The sequence below is a fragment of the Ochotona curzoniae genome, unplaced genomic scaffold, assembly GCF_017591425.1.
Source record: "Ochotona curzoniae isolate NIBS_2020 unplaced genomic scaffold, NIBS_Ocur_1.0 patch4, whole genome shotgun sequence".
NCBI lineage: Eukaryota > Metazoa > Chordata > Mammalia > Lagomorpha > Ochotonidae > Ochotona > Ochotona curzoniae.
In genome coordinates this window covers 1,354,519-1,377,438 of record NW_024466972.1, presented here as the reverse complement: position 1 = coordinate 1,377,438, position 22,920 = coordinate 1,354,519, and the positions used below count along the sequence as shown (strand labels likewise).

Sequence of the window (22,920 nt, the reverse complement as noted above, 5' to 3'; positions counted from 1 at the left end):
TGTAGTTATGGGCAGTTGAGGCCGGTACCATGGCTCAATAGGCTTATCCTCGGACTAACATCCCATATGGGGGATGGTTCATGTCTTGACTGCTCCACTTGTCATCCAGCTCCCTGCTTATGGCCTGAGGACACAGCAGAGGATTGCCCAAAGCATTGGAACCCTGCAACCACTTGGGAGTCCCAGAAGAGGCCCCTGGCTTCTGATAGGTTTGTTCCAGACACTGCAACCATCTGATGAGTGGAGGAAGGAAGGAAAACAGACACCTAGATTATGTTCTATGTTCTATGGAAGACACCCCTGCTAGAACATCCTTCCATACTTATCAGCAGAAAACTAGTGTGGATTCCAGCTACAGCCTAACACACAAGTGAACTCCAAAAATAAATAACAGTTGGCATAAGTAAGGAATCAAATATGTGTAACGTATAGCCAATAATTTAGCACAAGGAAATCTGCTAGAATGTGAACTACACAGAGCTGGTAAAGGATACATTCAAACTGTATACGGTTCTCTCCAGCAAACACTGCTTCATTCCCTCCTAGCTTTCTCCTTACTACACAGCAAAATACAGACCTCACCTATGTGTCTGACCACAAGGTCTGTGTGCCTCTCTCTCTCTCTCTCTCTCTCTCTCTCTCTCTCTCTCTCTCTCACACACACACACACACACACACACACACACACACACACATTTTATTCAAAAGCAAACAAGAGGCCTGGGGTGTCAAGAGGTAGTTATTTATATTCCACGTACTGGCTGCATTGCTTGGACCCGGGGGTACAGCCTCTCTCCAAGTGCTTGCCGGTGTGCTGGCAGAGGGTCAGGATCATCGCTGGGATTGCCCTCAGAGGCTGGTCTGAAGGGCCTTGTGTCAATGGAAAGCTGTCTTCTAAAGTCTCTGGAAAAGGAAGGAAGTTGCTGTGAGTTCACGTCCCAAGTCAACAAAGCAACAATACAACTAGGAACAAAGTTGGAAAACCAGGCTGAAAAATCCAAGTTGTTTAGGTATGGTGCTAACTGTAAAAATGCCTAAGCAGATCACCATTAAGAAATAAAGATTTAGATTTTGTTATGTGAAAAATCTGTAAGTCTATAATGCAGACCTTAAACAACAGTTTAATTCTAGGGAAGAAGACTTAAAAGACCAGAAATCAAGATAATTCCTCTGAGAAATTTTAGGCTAAAATCCAATCCAGCTTAACAAAAGAAAATTTGCAAGATTTAAACAACACAATCTGTGATAATTAAGATTTTTTTAACAGAGACTTGGGAAAAATAGAGATATAGTAAAAACTGTAAGGGTGTTAGAACATGAGTGGAATAAATAATATTTCAACTTCCTCTGAGTTTTTAGAGAACTCTACTTAACAGTATTAGTAGGTTCAACTATTTTTAGTTACTGTGCAACCATCCAAATATTACAATGATCACTTTCTAGAATTTCTCAATTACAGGCCACCACTTGGTAAAAAATAAAATGCAAATAAAAAATCGTCATACCGATCCCGGTCTCTCCGAGAACCTGCCCGCAAGCCACTGCTCCTCCTCATTTCCCGTTCTCTTTCCCTTTCTCGGTCTCTCTCTCCTCTGTTCCTTAACCTCTGCATTAAGCCTGCAAGGAAAGATGAAACAGACCACTGAGAGGAATACAACTACAGTGCCAGGAAACGAGACAACGCCAAGACACGATGGCTGAAGCCAACCTTGTTCATCTCTTTTGTTCAAAAGTCTCCCTCTCTCTCTATTCCCCCATCCAAGTGATACAGTCTATTTACCAATGCACGCAGGCTACTTATCTCACAAGTGATCAAGTAACGACTTTTTGAACCATACACTGATCATGCTGTAGAAAACCACAGATTCTTCTCAAATGGTTGTGTCAGTTAGGTACAGGAACAGAAGAAATACTGGAATTTGTTTACTAAATTTTTAAACATGACATATGTTAATGAACTTCCATCCCACAAACAAGTTTCCTCATCAACTGTGATGAAAAACCATGTTATCTCTAAACAATTAATCAAAACTAGCACAGCAATGGAAGAACAACAACTGTATTACCCATAAAGTTAAAACCCAATGAAATCACTAATCTAGAATTAAATTAGACGGGAATATGAAGATACATTATTAACATTTCCCACCATATACACATGTAGCCATGAACAGCACTGTTGCTCTGATTAATAAGGATAACTTTCATGGTGCTTTCTGCATAGTACTTACTTGTATGGGTGCCTTTGTTGGCATTTTGGATACAATCTAAATTTGGCAATTTTTCATTTGATAAAAATGCTTGTGCAATGGCTGTGTAAAAGCTTCGTGCTACACCACTGCCCTCTCCTGGCTCATCCTTAAATGTCACTTTTACTCTGTGTACCGCCATGGGTGTGGTAGCACACCTTCGTCCGAAGTGATTATTAAGCTGCCTCATGGTTTGCTGAATAAGAAGATCTCGATCTCGATCAACCTAATAAAACACAACAAAATGCAGCAAATTCAAGATTTAATGGCACTTTGAATTTTTCTAGATAAAATCAGATAACAGAATTTTAGCTGTTCTTTGATAAGTAACTTCTCTCAGAAGCTTAAATCTACAAAAGGTTCCTACATTAAATCAGAAGAGTGAATCTATTTCAATTCTAACAGTCTCCTACAAAGATCTACCGGAAAACAATTATTTGGGGGATAAACCAGGATCAAGTCTAAATAGGTCAAGGAATATGAAAGAACAACAAAACAAAACAACAAAGTAGCAACTACTTAAAGATGAATTAATTCCTTGGTGATAGACCAACAAAAGTATGGCAGAGGTTAACAAAACAGGAAGAATATTTCTACTTTATACAAAGACAAATGGAGATTTCCAAGTAAGTTTATTTTGGGGCAAAAAACTTTCAAATCACGTGTATCGAAGATCTTAAAAAATATGTACTAGAAGATAACTATGCCTGGATTTAATTTTTTTTCTGCCCCAGATCAATTCACCTTTTGATTCCATTTTCCTCTTTCAAAATACCTTCACACACACACACAAACGTATGTATCACCTAACCATACGTGAAAATCTAAGATCTGAGGAAAGAACTTACTCTAAGAAAAATGCCAAGAGTTCATGGGAAAGAATTTGAAATGATGTGCCTCAAAAAGTAATAGTTTATCTTCTCAAGAATAAAAAAATTTCAAATTAAACCATAATAACACATGTCATTTTTATCTGACAAATGCTAGAACCAGAGATTTTCATATTGGTGAAGATGCAAAATCTACACAACTACTAAAGTGTCTGATAACTAACATATGGCAAAATTACATATGCCCTTTGACCCAACAATGCCATGTGCAGAAATCAATCTCAAAGGCACACTAGCACAAAAAAACACACACGATCAGCTTTTATCATTAGTCTATCTGTAAAACTGATTGGAAAAACACACATACACACACACACAAACATGCAGGCTGATGGACAACTCTAAGAGGAAGGTAGGATATCTCTTCTCTAGCATACACTTTAACTACGAAAAAAAAAAAGGAGGGGTAGAATAAAATGTATTTTGTATAGGGACATGGCGGGAGACAGGTAATGAAGACACACAAATCCCTTGTATTTTTTTAAAAGGGGGCGATGAAGATAAACTTTTAAGACCTAAAATGAGATCTCTGAAATATGCCTTCTTAACTGCACAAAATTGTAGGTATTTCAAATTAATTATAGAAAAAAATGATGAAACTGTAAGAAAAACCTCTAAAAACTAAAAGGAAAATAAAATAAATGGCCCCAACTAAAACTTCAAATTAAATGCTAAGCTATTCTCAGTAACCATTTTTGTTGGTAGAATTATGCCAAGACAGACTATTCTGTTACAGAATACTTTAAGAAGTTGGATATTCAATTCAGTAGAAAGGAACTAAATCTAAGCTGTTGGGCACATGGTAATACCAGTGAAGCCATCCCTTGCGTTATGCACACGCTGTATCTGACTGCCTGGATTCAAGTGCCCTCCCAACCCCAACTTCCTGCAGTGTGACCCGGGAGGCAGCAGGCAAGGCCCCAGGCCTTGGACACCTGTCCTCTATACAGAGTACCAGGAGCTGGAGTTTCTGGACCCTGGACCTGGCTCTGCCCTGGCTCTTGCTAACATTTGGGAAGTGAATCAGCAAACTGGAGACCTCCCTGCAGCTCAAATTAATTAAAAAATGGAAAAAACCCAGATCTAAAGCCAAAAAATTTTGTCGTCCAAAATTATAAAACATAATGTGTCAACTTATTTAAATTTAAGCATCCACAATTTTTAAAATACTGAAAAAACTCATCTTCACAGGATGTGAAGGGACCAAAGAACTCAAAAAGTCACTACTCCAAAGTTAATGATTATCCTTTCTTTCTTTAGATTTAGTAAAAACACATCCCTAAGTAAGAACCACTGTTATTCTGCTTGTGTTAAACTTCATTTAAATCACATTAATATAGGTACAAAAGAAGAAAATCTAAATACCTTTACCTCTAGTGATAAATCTCTTGACTGCTGGTTTCTCAGTTTTTCCATTTCTCTACGGAATTTTGATTCCTTTACCTCAAAACCACCCAATTCAGTTAGGATCTTAAAAAAAATATATGCATGACAGAATTATTATCTGAAACATGTTCTTATCAGGCAGAACAGAATTTTAAAAATACAAAATACATACTGATCCAGGTTCTGCTCCAACATCTTCCATGAATACCCTGCCAAAGAGTTCTAATGAAAGGCGCCAGCGTCCCAGCAGCATATCGTGGGAAATGACCATTCCCATGAAGCTACACTGTGGCCTGTAAAAGTCAAGGAGAGAATGGAGATACTAAGCCAATTCCCAGTGCTATCTGGTGTTTGGTTAATGATGCCGATTTACTTACTCTTTCAATGTTTTGGAGATTAACAGTTATTCCCAACACCACTCTCACTAAAAGAAAACCCTTCCATAGTCAATTACTCCTCATTTTTACTTTCTTACTCCTGCTGTCCTTTACACCCAGATACATCTCTAAGCTCTTCTGCCTTCACCCTTCATTTTACCCTCTCCTCTCAAAGTCCACAAAGTTCATCTCCATTTACATAATTCTTCCTGAGTTCAAACTTTCGCGATGAACCAGACTTTCTATTTTTAAAATATATATATGTCAGTGATGGTCAATTCAAACTCAATATGGCTTCAACAATGACATTTTTTCCAGCCCCACCATTAGTGTCACCTATTCTTATGGCCCAGACAAGAGCAAACTGTAATCTTTCATCCTCCTCTTCCTCCAGAGTGATCAATCCAAGTGCTTCTTGAGTTGGTTCAACTTCACACAATTTCCTCTCAACCCTTTATACTCCACTAGCTGGTCCAGTCCCACTGCCGACAGCATACTTATGCAAATCTGCTCCACAATTACTCCTCTTTATGTGGCTGACAGAAAATGTACACACTGTGAATTCTGATAACTTCTTAACTACTTAAAAATCTTTTTGAATAGTGCCCAAAATATAAAGCAGTAAGTCAACATACCACTTAGTGACTGCCCATACTAAAACACTAACGTAGATTTACTAGAATTATCATCTGAAAAACCTGGCCAAAGTGCCCAGCTAGGCTTCAGTCTCTAATCCAACAAGTTCTAACCTTTCTAGCTACTCACATGCTCCCCTTTCTAAGCTAATGTCTATCACTGGCAATTTGACATGGATACTTTAAATATTGAATATTAAAAACAAGTCACGGAATAACTAATAATGATTCCCAAGTCCAAAAAACTTGTTTTAATATTTATGTATATAAAAATAAGCTAGCAATTCACAGAAAAATTTGACTCTAGTGTATAAATAACAAAATTGTGAAACTGTCTTAATAATTATGATAGGCAAAAAGTAATGCAATAATAAAACTATTTTCACTAAGCAAATACCTGAAAGATGTAAGCGGTGGTCCTTCGCTTTCAGTCAGTCCTATTTCTGCGAGTAAGCTACTTTTCAGTTGTGCAGCCAGATCATGAGCAGACGGCCCTGGCTTTGAACTCTCAGCTTCTTCCACCAGCACATTCTGCTCTTCTCCTTCTTTTTTTTGCCGATTTTGCATATTCATTACATTTTTTAGATTGGCAGCATAAGACATTTTAGTTGGAAGAACCTATGAATTTTTACATTTGAAAGTTATACACTAACAAAAAATAATTTCATTTCAACCACATGAAAGTTAAGTGATTATAAATGTTGCTTTCTGAGCTTTCAATGTGAAGCAGCAACCTGCTCAGACCATTCACCCCAGCGGTCTCCTAGGTCCTGCTCAAGAATCTTTGTATGATTCATGTTACATACGTCTCTTACACAGATCCGGAATTGCACTCTTCTATCACTTAGACCATAAAAATTACTTTATACAAGTCTACTGCCTCTATGCTTGTTTGTGAGTAAATATTAGAATATAATTCCAGGCTCTCAAATACATTTGAAAATTAGATCTTCCACTTAACTGCTCCAAGGAAATTTATCATTTCTTCAAGTTTCATGTGATACTCATAAAGGTCAAGAAAATAATACTTTCTATTCAGGATGCTGTAAGATTCTAACAATGCCCAGGAATTAACAAACAATTACCCTGTTATTGCTACTACTATTTCATTGAACTACAATCTTGACTCAAATTACTTTAGCAAATTACACAAGTTTTAAGCCAAGATTCACTATGTTCATACATATGCATAAAATATGAAAGATATTCTTAGGTACACAAAAATTTAAAATTTTAACAGCTGACAACAATACACTCTGAAAAACAAAATTCTGTCAAGCTGTTATTTTACTCTGTGTGTTAAATACCTGAAAGTGTTGGAATTTCTTTCTTTTAAAAAAAAAAGAAAGAAAGAAAATTTCTTTATCTAAGAGTCACGATTACAGAGACAGATCTTTCATCCACTGGTTCACTCCCCTAAACAGCAATGATGGCTGGAACTGGGCCAGTCTGAAGCCAGGAGCTTCCTCCAGGTCTCCCATGTGGATATAAGGGCCCAAGCACTTGGGTGATCCTCCACTACTATCCCAGCACATTAGCAGGGATCTGAATTGGAACTGGATGAACTGGGACTCAAACCAGCATTAACAGGAAGCTGGTCACAGCAAGCAACTGCCTTATGCAATACACCACCGTGCTGGACCTCCCGAATGTCTCTTATATGGAGTAAGAACTTTTTTAACATTTTCATTATTCAGGAAATGCTAAAAAGCATTATACTGGAAAGACTTCCATAATCTTACCTCAAGGCAGTTTCTGTCTACTGTAACCTCCATTAAACACTTGCCACTATTAGCAGATGAAGAATAAAGACCCTGACTCGGCCGGCCAAAAAGATCCTCCTTTCTTGCATTTGGCTGGAATTTGAACAGAAATATTTTCATTACATTGAGTAACTTAGAAGAGTCAATTACAAAATTCTGACAGTAGTTCATAAAATTCACCTGTAACAAATGTGGCTGATCAGCCAAAGGAATGGCTTCTGCCAGAGGCACTTCGAATGGATTTGGGGGTATACATCCAAGGAACGTCATCGAGTCAGAACGTCGGAAAAACGGATGGTTTTGGCCAGTTTCAGCAGGAAGTGAGTCATCATCCTTATCATTCAAAGCAGCACCTGAACAAAGACAGGTAAAATGCTTTAAGAAAAAAAGTCAGGGAAATATAAAAGAAGACTCTATTCAATCCCCAAATTCCTCTTTTCAAAAAAAATTCTAATGCCACCCCAAAAACAAGCCAACAAAATTCTGACAATATCTATAAAATTGGTAATTCAAAATACAGAAGCTTAATATGTTCTAATGATAAACTTTAGATATAAAAGTTATGTTACATGGAGCGTATAATGTTTTAAAAAATATAAAACAAAAAACACTAACATACATTCCTGCTTCTGCCATTTGCACATGCTCTTCGTCACTCAAACTAGATTCCTCACTCATAACCCCAAAGAACGAGTGATCAGAAACTACAGTCCGCACATTTGCTCACCACAAGAAACCAGATGGCAAGAGATGTTTGGGTGACTCACACCCTACAGGAAGCAAACACTCTCCTGCCACCTCTGCCCCAGGGAAGCAACCTGGGCCATCACTGAGCATGCTGGGAAACAGCAATGAGCTATTGCGCTGAGTTCTTAAAACACACACACACACACAAACCAGCAGTTAGGACAGCTCTCTTTCCCAGAGCTGAACACATAGCAATACTACAAAATACTGCGTAACAATATAAAAAACAATGTGGACCATCCAACCACATTTTAAAAACCTTTACATCCCAATTGATATAATAACTGACAATTTTAAGTATACTATACTATAGAGGATTCCAAAATTCTGCAGTGTTAAAACTTCTGTGAAGTGTGGGATAGTTTCTCTTTTCATCACATTAACAGCTTTGATGCTTTGGAATTACGATCAGTACTTCTCATCTTCTTGCCCAACTCTACTGTGCATCAATATCAACAAAGGCTTTTCTAAGACTTTATTTAAATCCACATTCTTTACTTAGAAGAGTAAAGGTAATGTAAAACTAAGAGAAATACAAAACATGATGTAGCAAAAAACAAAATATCAACTGTGGAAAAGTTTATCACATTTCTTTAATTTATCCTTTAACTATGAAATGTACAATGCAAGAATGTATTAGGAAAACGGACAGAAAAGGTCAGAAACAGGATATAGAGAAGAAAAGAGAAATTCCCACCCAGACAGAAAATAATGAAGTTAAAAAGCTTGAAGGGAAAATACTGGGGCAGCCATTCCTTGAAGAAGATTAGCAGATTTTCTGTGCACTAACTTTGATTGGTGTCATCATCATTTTCATGTTCTGAATCTTCATTATCAATACCCAGTTCCAAGAGCTCTCGTGTCCTTTGAAAAAACAAATGAATCATTTTACATGGAGATTTTATGTAATTTGAAGTGCAGCAAAGATGAGGATAAATACAAGCCATAAAAACACAGAAACTGTAATCTAACCAAATTCAAACAGCTATCACAGAGTTGCAGATTGTGAAAACAGTATTGATACAACACGACTACAAAATGCAGTCAACAGAAGCAAAAACCAATAAGCATCCAGGAAACGGTGAGTGCCTGCATTTGCTGTAACAGCAAATGTTACAGATAACCAGGCCAAACTATCTTCAGCACACAACTGAGCCAGACTCCTGATCCCCATTATAAGGGACTACTGACAGAGAGCTCACCTTCCCATAAAAAAAGGTCCTGTACCATTTCTCTTTTTGTGATGCTGTTATTCCAAAATTTGACAATGCACAAATGGAGAGCACACACACTCATCTAGTACTTAAATCAACAACAGGGCAGCGGATGGCACTGTAGTGCTGCAGGTGAAACTGCTGTTTGCAAAGACTTCACACGTGAACCCTGGTTCATGTTTTGGTTGTTCCACTGACAGTACAACTCCCCGATATGAGCCTGGGAAAGCAAGAGGGTCCTTGCATCCATGTGGGTAATCCAGGTGAAGCTCTTAGCTTGACATTTCTTTCCCCGTAAATCTTTCAAATAGACATCATTACAAGTACACGTACCTTTTGCGTTCCAGCTGAGGTGTATCCAATGTTGTCTGCTGATTCATTGCTTTAATCCAATATATAAGGGCTTGAAAAACATATGCCACATGCTTTAATGAGCAAACATCCAAAACTGGAAGAACATCAGAATGCTCATCATTATGAGACCGCATCAGAGAGAGAGCATAATTCAGAAAGTCTCCTCGTGCAGACATCATTCCTTGCCGGGCACTAAGCAGTGTGGCACGTCTACAACAACAACAAAAACACCAGTGTTTACAAAGGAGGGCAAATATGAATTCACTAATATCATAAACACACAAGCGGTGCTGCAAACACTCAAACAAAAGTGCATTCAGCTGTAGCTCTGCCTTAAAAATCTGAGCAATGTGTATAAATCTACAGTCCTGTATTTGTCTACAGCAAAGGAATTTCGGCACACTTGGAATGGCAAAAACAGCTTTCCCAAACATAGTGATCCTTAGGTGCGAGGGTCCATCAGTATCGCCTAGAGGGCTTACTCAAACAGTTGGTCTCCTGCTTGTCTAAGGGTTGGGGAAATGGAGAAAAAGCCCAAAGACTTACATGTCTAAAATCCCTCAAGCAAGGTTGTTACTACTGTGCTAAGGACCACACACTGAAAACCAATGCCTAAAAACTCAAAAGCACAAATGAAAGTCACAGAACAGACTTTACCAACATTAAGAAATATTGTCCTGGGCCCAGCACAGTAGCCTAGCAGTTAAAGTCCTTGCTTTGCAAGCACCAGCATCCCATATGGGCAACAGTTCTAATCCTGGCTGCCCCACATCCCATCCAGCTCCCTGCTTGTGGCCTGGGGAAGCAGTTGAGGATGGCCCAAAGCTGTGGGACCCTGCACCCGCGTAGGAGACCCAGGAGAGGCTTTGGATTGGCACAGCTCCAGCCATTGCGGCTGCATGGGGAGTGAATCATCGGACAGAAGATCTCCCTCTGTCTCTCTTCATCTCTGTATATCTAACTTGCCAATTTAAAAAAAAAAATCTTAGAAAAAAAAAGAGTAACAATAAAAAAAATGCTGTCCTTTGAAGGAGACATCAGGAGGGTAAAAAGGTAAACCAAAGATAAAATTCTAGTAAAGTACATATTTGATAAAATGTTTATATCCAGAATACATAAAGAACTCAAGAATCAACAACAAAAAAAGACAAGGCAATTAAAAACCAGAAAAGACTAATAAATATTTCTCCAAAGAAAACAAACTGCCAATTAATACATGAAAATGTAATCACTATCACTCATTAGCCAATAGGGACAAAGAGATCCAATGTCACATTCAGGACTCAAAAAAGGACAGCTGGTTAGTGAAAATGCTGAGGAATTAAAACTCTCACTGGAAACATTATCCTCTTTGGAAGAGTGAGACACTTTCTCAGAAGGTCACACAGTTACTGCCAACCTTGAGAAGTGAAAACGTCTTCACATTCACAACAGCATTAGGTACCACAGTGAACAAAGGTGGAAACAAGCCAAAAGCCCATCAACTGACAAATGGATAAACAAAATACTACCCATACAATGAAACGAATCAAACGAATGTAGTGTTGATAAATGATAAACAAGCAGGAACATTAAAACTGTCATTGTGTACACACACACACACACACACGAAAAGAAAATAAGGAGCTTGTCACAAAGCACTACATAATGTTAGGGTTCCACTTACGGAACTGTCCAGCATCTGGACAAACAGAAACAGAAGCCAGACCATGAGCTACAAAGGGCAGGGACCAGTGGGAATCGGAGAATAACTGCTAACAGGTTTCACTCTGAGGTGATGACAATATTGCTGGTGATAATTATAACAGCCAAAAATGTAGGAAATTGTACTTTTTAAACAGGCACATTACATATAGCATATGAATGTTTCTCAACATGGCTAGCACGAGGCAGAGCACATGCACACACGATGCCTATTCTGTTAGGGATAGCTGAAAGAAAAGGCTTCCTCAGGACAGAATCGCTGCAGTGGAATCTGCCTCTAGTTCAGCTACCTCTGCCAAGTATTCAGTTTTACATCCTAGGCAGTTCCACCAAACTTGTTCCTAGTTCTTAACAGGTTTATTCTTAGGTGTGTTCATTGAACCATCCTGGAGTTCTCTTAATTTTCTTGCCAGTTATTAACAAAGTCTAAACACAAATTCTGTGTCCACCCACTCTATTTTTTTTTTAAAGATTTATTTTTATTATGTTTTTATTGGAAAGGCAGATATACAGAGAGGAAGATCTTCCATCCAATGATTCACTCCCCAAGTGAGCACAACGGCCAATGCTATGCCGATCCGAAGCCAGGAGACTCCTCCAGGTCCCCCACGTGGGTACAGGGTCCCAAAGCTTTGGGCTGTCCTCCACTGCCTTCCCAGGCCACAGGCAGGGAGCTGGAAGGGAAGCGTGGGTGCCGGGATAGAACCTGCGCCCATATGGGATCCCGGGCGTGCAAGGCGAGAACCTTAACCACTTGCGCCACCGCGCCGGGCCACACCCACTCCATTTTTCAAACAAGGCCCTAAATTTTGTTAAGAGGATTTCAGCATTTCTCTCCCCTTATTAGTTTTCACTGCTCTACTTTTGAAAGTATTACTTCTCTTGTGGTCTCCTAACAGTGTGCAGCTTTGTAAATAGTCTCCTGGACCCTTGCCTTTCCACCTTCACGACTGTTCAAAATAACCAAGAGTTGAGCCTGAACCAGAGGCTGCATTAAATCCTGAGACTCTAATTTTAGGCACACAACCCTCTCCACTTTCATGGCACCAATCTGGAGTTCAATGTTGGGGCAAACTGCTAGTCCTGAACAATGTTACTTTTTCAAAAGGCAGGAGAAGACTGAGAGCTAACAACATAAGGATATGGAGCAACAAGTTCAAAACTGAAGTCTCTACTACCAGAATCTGCTAACATAAATGGATTTGAAGAACACAGTCTAGATTGTAACTTATTTTGCTTCAGTTGCAGGACAATTTAAATATGTAAGATTAAGTATTTACTTGGTCTTTCACAACAAAACAGGTCTATTTAACAACACAAAGCACCGGGGCCATGACCTAAACACACAGGGATCCATGAAGAACTGCATACCGCCTGCCTTCAAGGGTGCGTAAACTAGCCTCCTCCCGCGCAGTCATCCTCTCTCTACGTGTTGAATTCTGAGAAGCGTGAAGAGGGTGATTGGGATGTCCTGGATCACCAGCAGATGCTAATGCAGAACCATAACGTAATTGAGCTTCAGTAGAATCCATAATACTGACCATCCAGTTCCAAGTGGGAATAAGCTTTTCTTCTACATAGTTCTATGAAGACCAAACTAAAATAGTTAAAACTATCCAAACAGAGCTAAATCCGATACAGTAGTAGTAGCATGTCAATATTCGTAACATTCATTCCCATTATACTAGAATTCTCAAAAATCAGTCAAAATAGTATTCAAGTAAGTAATTTTTCATCAGTTTCATACCTGCAAGTTGACTGCATCCTGGTAAGTCAATTTCACAGCTGCTGGAATCTGAGAGTATACTAGGTGATTATACTTAGGAATAAGGCCCATCAAGTCCGAGATTTGTCTGATGACAATGCTGTAAGCCCTGGCGAGACTGCTTGCAGATGTCAGGTAGCTGCTGGCATTACTAGCTTCCAAAGCAGCTGCTGCAGCTGCGGCACTTGTACTGATGGTACCACTCCGGCGTAAGTTGGAAGGATCAATATAAATCAAACCCGCTGAACTCGCTATCAGGAAAAGGGACAAACATAAGGATCAGTTGCCAACTGTAATTCTCTGACACTGTATACTTATAAATATGTAAGTGGTCACATACATACGATGCAGTATTATTCAGGCACAAAAACAGTAAAAAAATCTAGTCATTTACCATGACATGGATGACCTGCAGGGCACCAGGCTAAAAAGAAAGTCAAGCACATAAAGCCAAACTTCAGATGGCCTCACTTGTGAAATCTAAAAATGTAGCTTATCGCACAGAAGTCAAAAACACAGCAGTGGTTTTGCAGAGGTTGCAAAGGGAAGCCAGGGAGGCTGAGGCAAGGCAGACTGGCAAGTACGAGGCTACAACAAAACAGGAAGTAGTGCTGAGGTCTGCTGCACAGCAGACGAACACTCACAAGGTACTGAACACTGTACTTGCTTAACCAAATACTTATAGGTGGAACTTTACAAAGTTTTCACTGTAAAAAAAATTAAAATGCTTCAAAGGATAAATGTATTTGCCTCACTGGACATAACACAATGTATATATGGAACAACAAAATCATAGTACCCCCAATGCATATAATAATGCTTATGTCTTAAACATTTTCAAAGATAGAATTTTATTAATTAAAAAATCTAAATGATCAGTGTTGCAATTAAGCTAAGAATTCTTCCTAAACATTAAGCTGAGTGTTGAGGAGGCAGGAATTGAATACAATGGTCTCTACCGGATTGATCTGTACCACTTGGCATTGTCCACAGACAATCTGGGCCTCACAACTGAGGTGTTACTGACAACTGGTAGGTAGCAACTAAGTTACGGCATAACATTCTGCAACCCACAAGACGGCCCCCACTGTTTAAAAACTACCCTCCAAAACAGAAATCCCGCCATAATCACATACGAAACAGTGAGGAATTTTTACAAACTTTAACTAGTCTTCTACGTGAATGGCAGTAAATAGGAAAATGACTTGAGCATTGTCGTCAGACCAGTTTTCCGACTTGCCTGCTGGGGTGGACGTGCTGGACGGGGCCGTGCTGGCCGCTCGCTGGTGCTGCGTGCTGCGGACGGCCCACTGCATGGAGCGGGGGGCCTGGGCGGCCCCGCTGGCGTGGGAGCTGTTTGTGGTTCTCTCTAACGGCTCATCGAGCATGAAGGTCTCCTGCTCTATGTCATCACTCTGACTACTGCTGCTATCGGAGTCACTGGAGTCGTTGGACTGAGAATCATCTTCAGAAAAAAAGGCAGGAACACTGCTTGCTCCTAAATTTTTTATTTTAAAAACAAAAAAAGCATGGTAATTTTATCAGTGATTAAGAAAATACCATGTAACTGAGAAAAACACCAACTAAAGAGGATGCCAGTTGTGTTTATAGTCCACAAAATCTCCCATTAAAACAGTTCCATTACAAAAGAACTCTTTAAATGAATTTTAAAATTATTCCATTACTTCAAAACAAAAAAGTTCAAAGGGAAGTCATTAAATACATTCTTTCATTCAGTGAAAAACAACTCAAGTCTGGTTATCCTGTTGTTGTGCACACCACACAGAGCATTCTGTACAACTCTGACAGACAACCTTAGTAGAAGGAAGAAAGTTCTGGGCTAAGGCAACGTACCTGCTTCTGAACCGGCAGTGGCTGCAGTAACAACACTACGGCGTCCACTAGCATTGTCTTGGTTACTGTGGTTACTTTCACTGTCACTTTCTGTTTCAGCTGCTGCTAGCAAGTCCAGCTCCATATCACTCCCTAGAAAACATAGTTTTAATACTAAGAAAAGTGTAAAAGCACAAAATTACTATCGATCAAGGCAAAAATCAGATAGACAGAAATATAATTTAAAGGTTGGAACACATAGGTATATTGTTCAAGAGAAATGCAGAGAATCAACCAATATGCCGAGAATCAAACAATGAGAGCAGGGAAGCACTCAGCATGTACAAACTAGCAGGTAAATCCCAGGAGTTTGTGGATGGTTCGCTCCTACAGAACCTTAGGTATGTGTGAACAAGTATACGGCAATGGACTTCAGCCAATGAGCAAAGCTTTGGATAAAGCCCACGTACTACATTTGTGTGTTCACATCCTTGGCTTCCAAATGAGGATGTGACAAATATCTATTCTTGGGTAGTAGTGTTGTGGCAAAGCAAGCTAAACCTCTCTTTGTGATGCTGGCAATTTGGGCACCAGTGCAAGCCCTACTTCTCCACTTCACATCCAGCTCTCTGCTCATGTGCCTCAAAAAGTAAAATAGGTCCCAAGCGCTTAGGTCCTTGCATCCACATAGCACATCTGAAAAAGCCATTGGTCCCTACCTCTAGCCTAGCACAGTCCTGGGACTGTGCTACATACACTCATACAGGGAGTGAACTACCATATGGAAGATATTCTTTCTTTTTCTCTTTCTTCCTCTATAATTCTACCTTTCAAATAAGTAAATCTTTATTACATTATTCTTTATATTTCACAGGCACAGCTATGAAAACTTTATAAATTAGGGATATATACAATTTGATCACAAATGGAAAAGAAATTCACAAAAATAATTTATCTAACACTCAAGTCTTGCCCAGTACAAGGAAGAACTAAAAGCAAAACTTCAAGTAGTTAGCATCTGGGGGAGATCACATCTCCTTTCTCTAATTTCCAAATGCTTCTTAATGTGGTAGCAATTTCCTTTTAAAAAAGAATTACTACATTTACTGAGAGGCAGCGTTAACAGAGCGAGACTGATCTTCCACCCACTGATGGAATAGCCAGAGCCAGGAGTTTCTTTTGGGTTTCCCACATGGGCTCAGCAATCCAAGCATTTGGTCACGTTCTGCTATTTCCCCAGGCATTGATTTTTTTTAAGGTCTTGTAAGGAGAGAGAAAGGGAGCAGCTGAGTGTTTCACATGTGCGTGCATCTTCTCCGAGCCACGCCCACACCATACATACCATCCTCATCGTGCTCGTCGTGCTGGCCCTCAGCCTCCGCCGTCTCTTCCCCGTGCTCCTCCTGTTCGTCATGATGGTCCTCCTCGCCAGCCACACCCTCCACCACCTCCACCTAAATCCAGAATCTGATTTGTAGATGATCAAAGTACGTAACAAACCCGCATCTCTACCAGTGTTCCTGCACAGCAACCAGTAAACCACAAGACAAAGGCCTCTCAGTGCAGGGAATTCTACATTATGCACACAAAAGCACTTCTGAAAAACCTTCATTTGCTGGTGACAATTTGTTATCAAAAATTTTTTTTCAACATATCCCCAAGTATTTGATTACTTTCCATACACACAACCCTAAATTTAAGAAAATAATAATATTGGGACAGGAAAGAATGTTGATACAACGTAGTCAATTACACTATCCTCTCTATCAAATATATTCCAAAAAGCCAACTTTTCTTACACTAAATATCTTATTATTCTTTTAAAAAAGCTTGTGTTCAACTTGCCAATATTTAACAATCAATAATACTGTCATTTTAGAATATATAACCACTAATAAAAACATGTAACAAGAACGTACAAGCTGAGCACAAATGCAAGCAGTAGCCTTCAACAACTGTCACTTGAATTCTAGTCATGAAGTCTCCCTCCCAGCAGAGAACAGTTTCTCATCTAGCTCAGCTAAAACAGCCCACCTCCTCCACATCTGCTGAAACGATGTCATCTTGCTCTTCATCCCGGCCACGAACAGGCTGTGACTGGCTGATGCGCCTCTGCTGTGGGTTCCGGATGATGTAGGACGACTGCGACTGACTGGAGCTGCAAGAGTCAGAAGGTGAGGAGTGCAATGCTTCCCAAGGTACATGCATGGCATAGACTTGCGACACACCTGGTGGGAGGCCATTTTAAATTGAATCCCCACAATAATAATTCAGCATCAGAAAATATCAAACGTAACTGTTTCACCATGCATACTTAACTTAGAAATCTCAAAATCTGCTTTACTATTTTTTTTTTTAATTTAAGATTCATCCACCTATTTCAAGTGGCAGAGATACAGACACAAGGAGAGACTGATATCTTCTGTGTCTTCCATTTTCTTGGATGTTCCCAAATGTCCAGAATGGCTGCAGCTTGGCCAGGTCACAGCCAGGAGGCAGGAACTCCACCCAGATCCCCTACCTGGGCAGCAGGGCACTTAGATCAGCTTCTGCAGCTTTTCCCAGGTCACTGGCATGAAGCTGGAGCTCAAGCAAACAGTCAGGATTCAAACAGGGTCATGGTTCCCAGGCAGCTGTTTTAGCTTCTATGCCATGGCACTGGCCTCCAACTTTACCCTTCCACAGAAAGGCACTCCAAACTTATGTTGATGAGTCTTTCCAGTTCAAACAATCTCCAGGAGAAAACTCTTCCTTTTCTACCTGCTCCTCAACATCTAATGGCTCTGTTGCCAATTTGCTTGCAGTAGATTATATTTGAAAGCAACCGACGACAACAAAGAGACAGTTTCCTTCCACTCATTTACTCCTCCAGATGCTCGCGAAGGCTGGCCTGGGCCCAAGCCAAGAGCCTGGAATGCATGCCAGCCTCCTATATGTGCAGCAAAATCCATTGCCTTCCACAGCTCATATTGTCAAGAAGCTGGAATCACGCTGCAGCGCCAGGAATCAAACCCACAGGTTCACCCGCTAGGCTAAATGTATCTTTTTTCCACACCCATCATCATTTTGAAAGTGCTTTCACATATTCCAAAATAAAATCTCTACCATGTGTTACACAAAGGTTCATACACACTCACTGGGTGCTTACCCAAAGATTTCAATCAGCCAAATGTGACACTTTCCAGGAAAAAGATCAATCCAATTCTACTGCTATGGAAATTTACCTGCTTGACTGATCAGACGATGGTCGTGGTGGCAGCGGCTCTACGGAGAACAATTCCTCGCTGCCTTGCATCGCATCAATGCTAGTGCTAGCCAGAGTAAATGGTGCTGTTGGGCGAGCAATCCCCATTCTGACAGGAACAATCAAGGACTCTGCCACGTTGCACAACTCTTCTACAGCATAAGGCAGCAGTGCTTGGAATACACGTTTGCACTTTCCAATCGGCTGTGGAATGAAGTTGCTATAGCAAAAGAGAACAAAAGAATCTCCTGTGAATACTACCATACATATAATGTTATCACACACGTTTGTGTGCATACAATAGAAAAAAAATCAAAATCAAAAAGGATGCCTTACTTTTTCTTTTTGGATGAAGCCATTTCCACGCTAAGAATGACAAAAACTCTTGCCACTGAACGTAGAAATCTCATCGTCACAGCAATTGCTTCTTCTCTACGTCCAGGTGTGTATTTATTTTGGAGTTCTTTCACTAGTGTACCTAGTAGTGTATCTAAAAGCTTTATAAAGTTGTAGCAACAATTAATGTCAACATATTTCACAAGATGTTTACAGACATTCTTAAAGTAAAAAGTGTAAGGACCATGTTAATACTAATTATTTCACAATAAAACCTCAAAACAAATTTAAGTGAAATATTTGCAAAGTCAGTGATCAATTTATGCAAAGCAATTACTACTGTGTCCTAGGTATCTCAATCAATATTTAGAAAAGAAATAACAAACACATCGAATCAGAAGAACACAAGGGCAGATGGGGTAGTACAGTTTGTTAAACTGCTATCTGCACCTTCAGTTCAAATCCCAGCTATTCTACTTCCTATCCATCTCCCTAACAAGGCGTATGGCAAAGCAGAACAAGAAGACAGTCCAATAACTTGGGAACTTGCCAGCCAAGAGAGAGACTCAGATGCAGTTCCAGGTTCTGGCTTCTGCCTGGCCCAGCCCCTACCATTGTGCCATGCATGGAGAGGGAGGGAGCAGCATGGAATGAATTGTGTTTCCCTGTAACTGCTTTTCAACTAAACAGTCTCAAGATTTTTTTTGAAAACTGTATTTTACTTTATAGGAGATTCATCAAAACAGCCAAGTAGTTTCAAAAAATTATGTAAATAAATTCATGATCCCATCTCTCCCGGTATACCATGAAGACTTTGTACCCTCTTTTCTACAGAAGGTCTACTATGCAAATATTAATGATACAGAACACCTAATCTCATATTGTATTTTTAATTTTTAAAACTGTTATGATAATTTGTATTTTCAAGTTGTCACATTACATTTTATTAGCTGATTGAGTAAACTTAGGTAACAACTTACTAATAACAAATCCATATAATACATCACCACAACATGACCTATTTTTCCTCACACTGCATACTAACGATAGCTGTTCGGGGCACTGCTGTTTTTATGGAATGTGACATTTTCAGTTGTTTTCAAAAGAGGACCAAATGCAATGCCTCCCCAATTGATGTGATTGCATTCTTTAACATAACCTCAACAGCACTAAGTTTAACAATATAAATTATCTTTCTAATTTTACAGTGAAAACAGTATTTTTAAAAAATACATATTTTTAGAATGCATAGATTAAGTTTCTAGTAATTTTGAACATTACTCCAAAAGTTTATAACTGTTCTATTATTCTGATGTTTTAAAGTTTTTATTCAGGATGAAAGGAACTCTTGAGATATTTAAATCATCCCCATCATGCCATTCCTCAGAGTGTACCAGCGCTTAGGGGTTTCAATAGAAAAACAAATAATGATGCTAGCTAAAGAACAAACTCCTTTTCATATATTTGCAATACAGCTCAAGAGACTTACCAAAATATCAGCTGTACATTTGACAATAAGGCAATGAGTGAAACAGTCCAAACGAATTGTGCCACTTTGCTGATTGAGGTATACTTGTTCTTCTGGCAAAAGATGGCCTATCCTACTGCTGGCACTAAGACTGGAAGGAAGAAAAAAAGACAGAATGCACTGCAATCTTTCTATGATACAGGGGGAAAAAAAATGAAAAATTTCAATGAATACATACGGGTCTTTATTTTCCTGTGACCCAAACATAATCATAGACTTCAAGGCATTCCAGTCCTGTAGAACACGCTCCAGTGCCAGCTGGGCAAATCGTGGAGGCTCTAAATCATGATCAGGCATATCCGAATCTGCAGGGAAACACGAGTTAGACCAAAGGAAACAGCCTCCTTCCATCAAGGTCCCACCCAACAGGGTGACTCACCCTCAGGACTGGCTGTTTTCCGATTCCGGTCCTCCCTGATGCGAGGCGGCCTGTACTGGCAGTGTTCCACTGTCTGCCGTGCGACTGTCTGCACCAGAAATAGCAGGAGGTGCTCGCCCCTGGAGGACAGAGCATGAGCGTGAAGCAGGGAAAATGTCACTGAGGAGTGCCGAACACTTCCCTCGTGTGTCCTGAAACCCCACTTGCCTGCTGTTTGGCAGAGTGACCAGATTAGTCGCCGTGAGCAGGCGATAGAGCAGATCAAGGCGAGCAGACTTCTGTCCGGCAATTAGAGTTTTACACTTACATTTCTCCCAACAGTCACAGTAAGCTGTTGGTGATGTCCGTTTTAGTCTAGAAAGAATTCACATATGGGAACAAACTTATAAGATTAACATCAAATTTTAAATGAGAAAGTTTATGTAACAAAAAAAACCCCACAAAATTCCCACAAATTAAATAATCTGAAATGACCTGGGGGGATTAATGCAGATTCTTTTTTTTTTTTACATTAATTACATTGCATTATGTGACACAGTTTTATAGGCACTGGGATTCCCCCCACCCCTCCCCTCCCCAAACCCTCCCCCCATGGTGGATTCTTCCACCTTACTGATTAATGCAGATTTGTACAGGTGGATAGTTCATTCCTATGGCCGCAAGCAGGAATATGAACACTAATAAGAAAGGACTCTCTTATCCATCCTACGTACCCTAACCTAACATCAAACCTAATGAAGCACCCAGCCTACTGACTTCACTTATTCAAAAAGAAACACACAAACACTTTTAGATGTATAGACAAGGAACACAAGAATGTTTGAAAAAATTTTAAATGAGCCTCAAAGCAAACTGCCAGTAACATCAACAGTTCAGTAGCCATTTCCACCTGGCATTCTACTTGTGATAGTGCTAGTGCTAGTGCAGATGTATTTCATTATCTCTCAGGCCTGTGAAAATGAATATGATGAACTATAATGATGACTGCAGGAGATAGTTCTACGATTGACTTAAGAAACCCATTACGTACAATGCGTATATCCACACCCATCTGCATCAGGGTAACTGCAATATTGCGGCAGATCTTACTCACAGGAGGCCTGAGGCCTTCACTACATGACAGGCAAAAACACTCCATTCACGTTATTTACACAACTAACAACTACACGTTATTAGCCCACTATCTTAGAGTTAATTGAGCAGGACTATAACAGAACCACTAACAAAAAACTCAAAAGACACTTTAAACTGAGAACATTTTGATGTATAAAATGAGAATGGGGGAAGCTCAGGAAACATCAATTTTCTCAATTATACAATTACCACATGACTTAACAAAAATCTGATACAGAATGCTTTATAGTATCAGACAAAATATTGGCACTGTACTCACTTGCAATCATGACCTTTATGACAAACCCTTGCACATTCTGTACAACAACAAAGTGATTCCAGTAATCCACAAGTTCGACACTCAAAGATATCCTACAATGAAGAGTTCACGTTTAGAAGTATTTTTTTAAGCATGCATGTAAATCACCAAAATAATTACTTTCAGTATTCTCCATACCATTTCAATTATAATAAAGTGACTGTTTTCTGTTAAGTAACAAATTACAAAAATTTTATATTTGTTTACATATATACATACAATTTTATTATGTTTACATATTTATGTAGCAGATAGACATTAAACATCCATTTTCTATGAAAGGCAGAGAGACAAGAGAGACACAGAGAAGGAGAGAGAACAAAAAGGAGATGGGGAGGGAGAGAGACAATGCTGCATCTTCTGGTATACTCCCCAAATGGCTGGGGCTAGGCCAAGATACATAAGGAGCCAGGAGCTATTCAGGGTTTCCCACGTGGGATATCCAAGAACCTGGGTCGTCTGCTTTCCTATTCACATTCACAGGCAACTGGATAGGAAGTAGAGCAGCTGGTTCACGAACTAGCACCCATGAGATGCTGGAGCTACACACATTTGCTTAACCACTATGCCACAGTCCCAACCCCCATGATAAACATTTATACTATTGTGTTATCAGCAGGATGAAAATAATTTACATCACCTGCCTCAAGAGGTTACAGCTAGCAAATCTTTTATCAAGAGCTGTGAGGTTGGACATTAGGCACAATGATTAAAACCGAACTTGGGACACTCAAATCTGTTGTCTGAGAGGCTGTGTTTCAATTCCTGCTCCACCACTAAACCAAACTTCCTGCTAATTCTTCCTGGGAAAGAAATAGCAATTGACACCAAAAGTACTTGGGTCCCTGCAGAAGAGGAGAACTGAGTTCAGGGCTATGGATATAGCCTGGCCCGACCCTGGCTACCGTCAACACTTGGAGAATGAAAGACCACATGGAAGAACTCTATTTTTCTCGCTATTTGATTGTTTTTCAAATTTCATAAAAATATTTAAATATTTAAAATAAAATGGACATCCTAGAGTAGTATTTAAAATCAGCAACTCACTCCTTAGTGTTGTGGCATGCTAAATTAAGCCTGTGCA

At 39.6% G+C, this 22,920-nt stretch overlaps 1 protein-coding gene across 2 annotated transcripts in view; it reads right to left on the bottom strand.

Annotated features, from left to right (window-relative positions):
- The window catches only part of LOC121167598 (E3 ubiquitin-protein ligase UBR5), a 144,371-nt gene that overhangs the window by 15,822 nt on the left and 105,629 nt on the right, over nt 1–22,920 (bottom strand). For both annotated transcript variants that reach the window (XM_040997098.1, XM_040997099.1), the window contains exons 28-50: nt 21,798–21,889; nt 20,612–20,758; nt 20,405–20,523; nt 20,204–20,330; nt 19,987–20,116; nt 18,498–18,658; nt 18,142–18,381; nt 16,952–17,075; nt 16,260–16,371; nt 14,939–15,070; nt 14,325–14,582; nt 13,067–13,335; nt 12,691–12,902; nt 9,595–9,825; nt 8,838–8,911; nt 7,481–7,653; nt 7,280–7,393; nt 5,935–6,155; nt 4,698–4,818; nt 4,511–4,609; nt 2,232–2,475; nt 1,506–1,617; nt 759–903 (exon numbers count right to left, since the gene is read on the bottom strand). In XM_040997098.1, the coding sequence (XP_040853032.1) occupies nt 759–903; nt 1,506–1,617; nt 2,232–2,475; nt 4,511–4,609; nt 4,698–4,818; nt 5,935–6,155; nt 7,280–7,393; nt 7,481–7,653; nt 8,838–8,911; nt 9,595–9,825; nt 12,691–12,902; nt 13,067–13,335; nt 14,325–14,582; nt 14,939–15,070; nt 16,260–16,371; nt 16,952–17,075; nt 18,142–18,381; nt 18,498–18,658; nt 19,987–20,116; nt 20,204–20,330; nt 20,405–20,523; nt 20,612–20,758; nt 21,798–21,889 (3,657 nt within the window). The remainder of the gene's footprint in view (nt 1–758; nt 904–1,505; nt 1,618–2,231; nt 2,476–4,510; nt 4,610–4,697; nt 4,819–5,934; nt 6,156–7,279; nt 7,394–7,480; nt 7,654–8,837; nt 8,912–9,594; nt 9,826–12,690; nt 12,903–13,066; nt 13,336–14,324; nt 14,583–14,938; nt 15,071–16,259; nt 16,372–16,951; nt 17,076–18,141; nt 18,382–18,497; nt 18,659–19,986; nt 20,117–20,203; nt 20,331–20,404; nt 20,524–20,611; nt 20,759–21,797; nt 21,890–22,920) is intronic.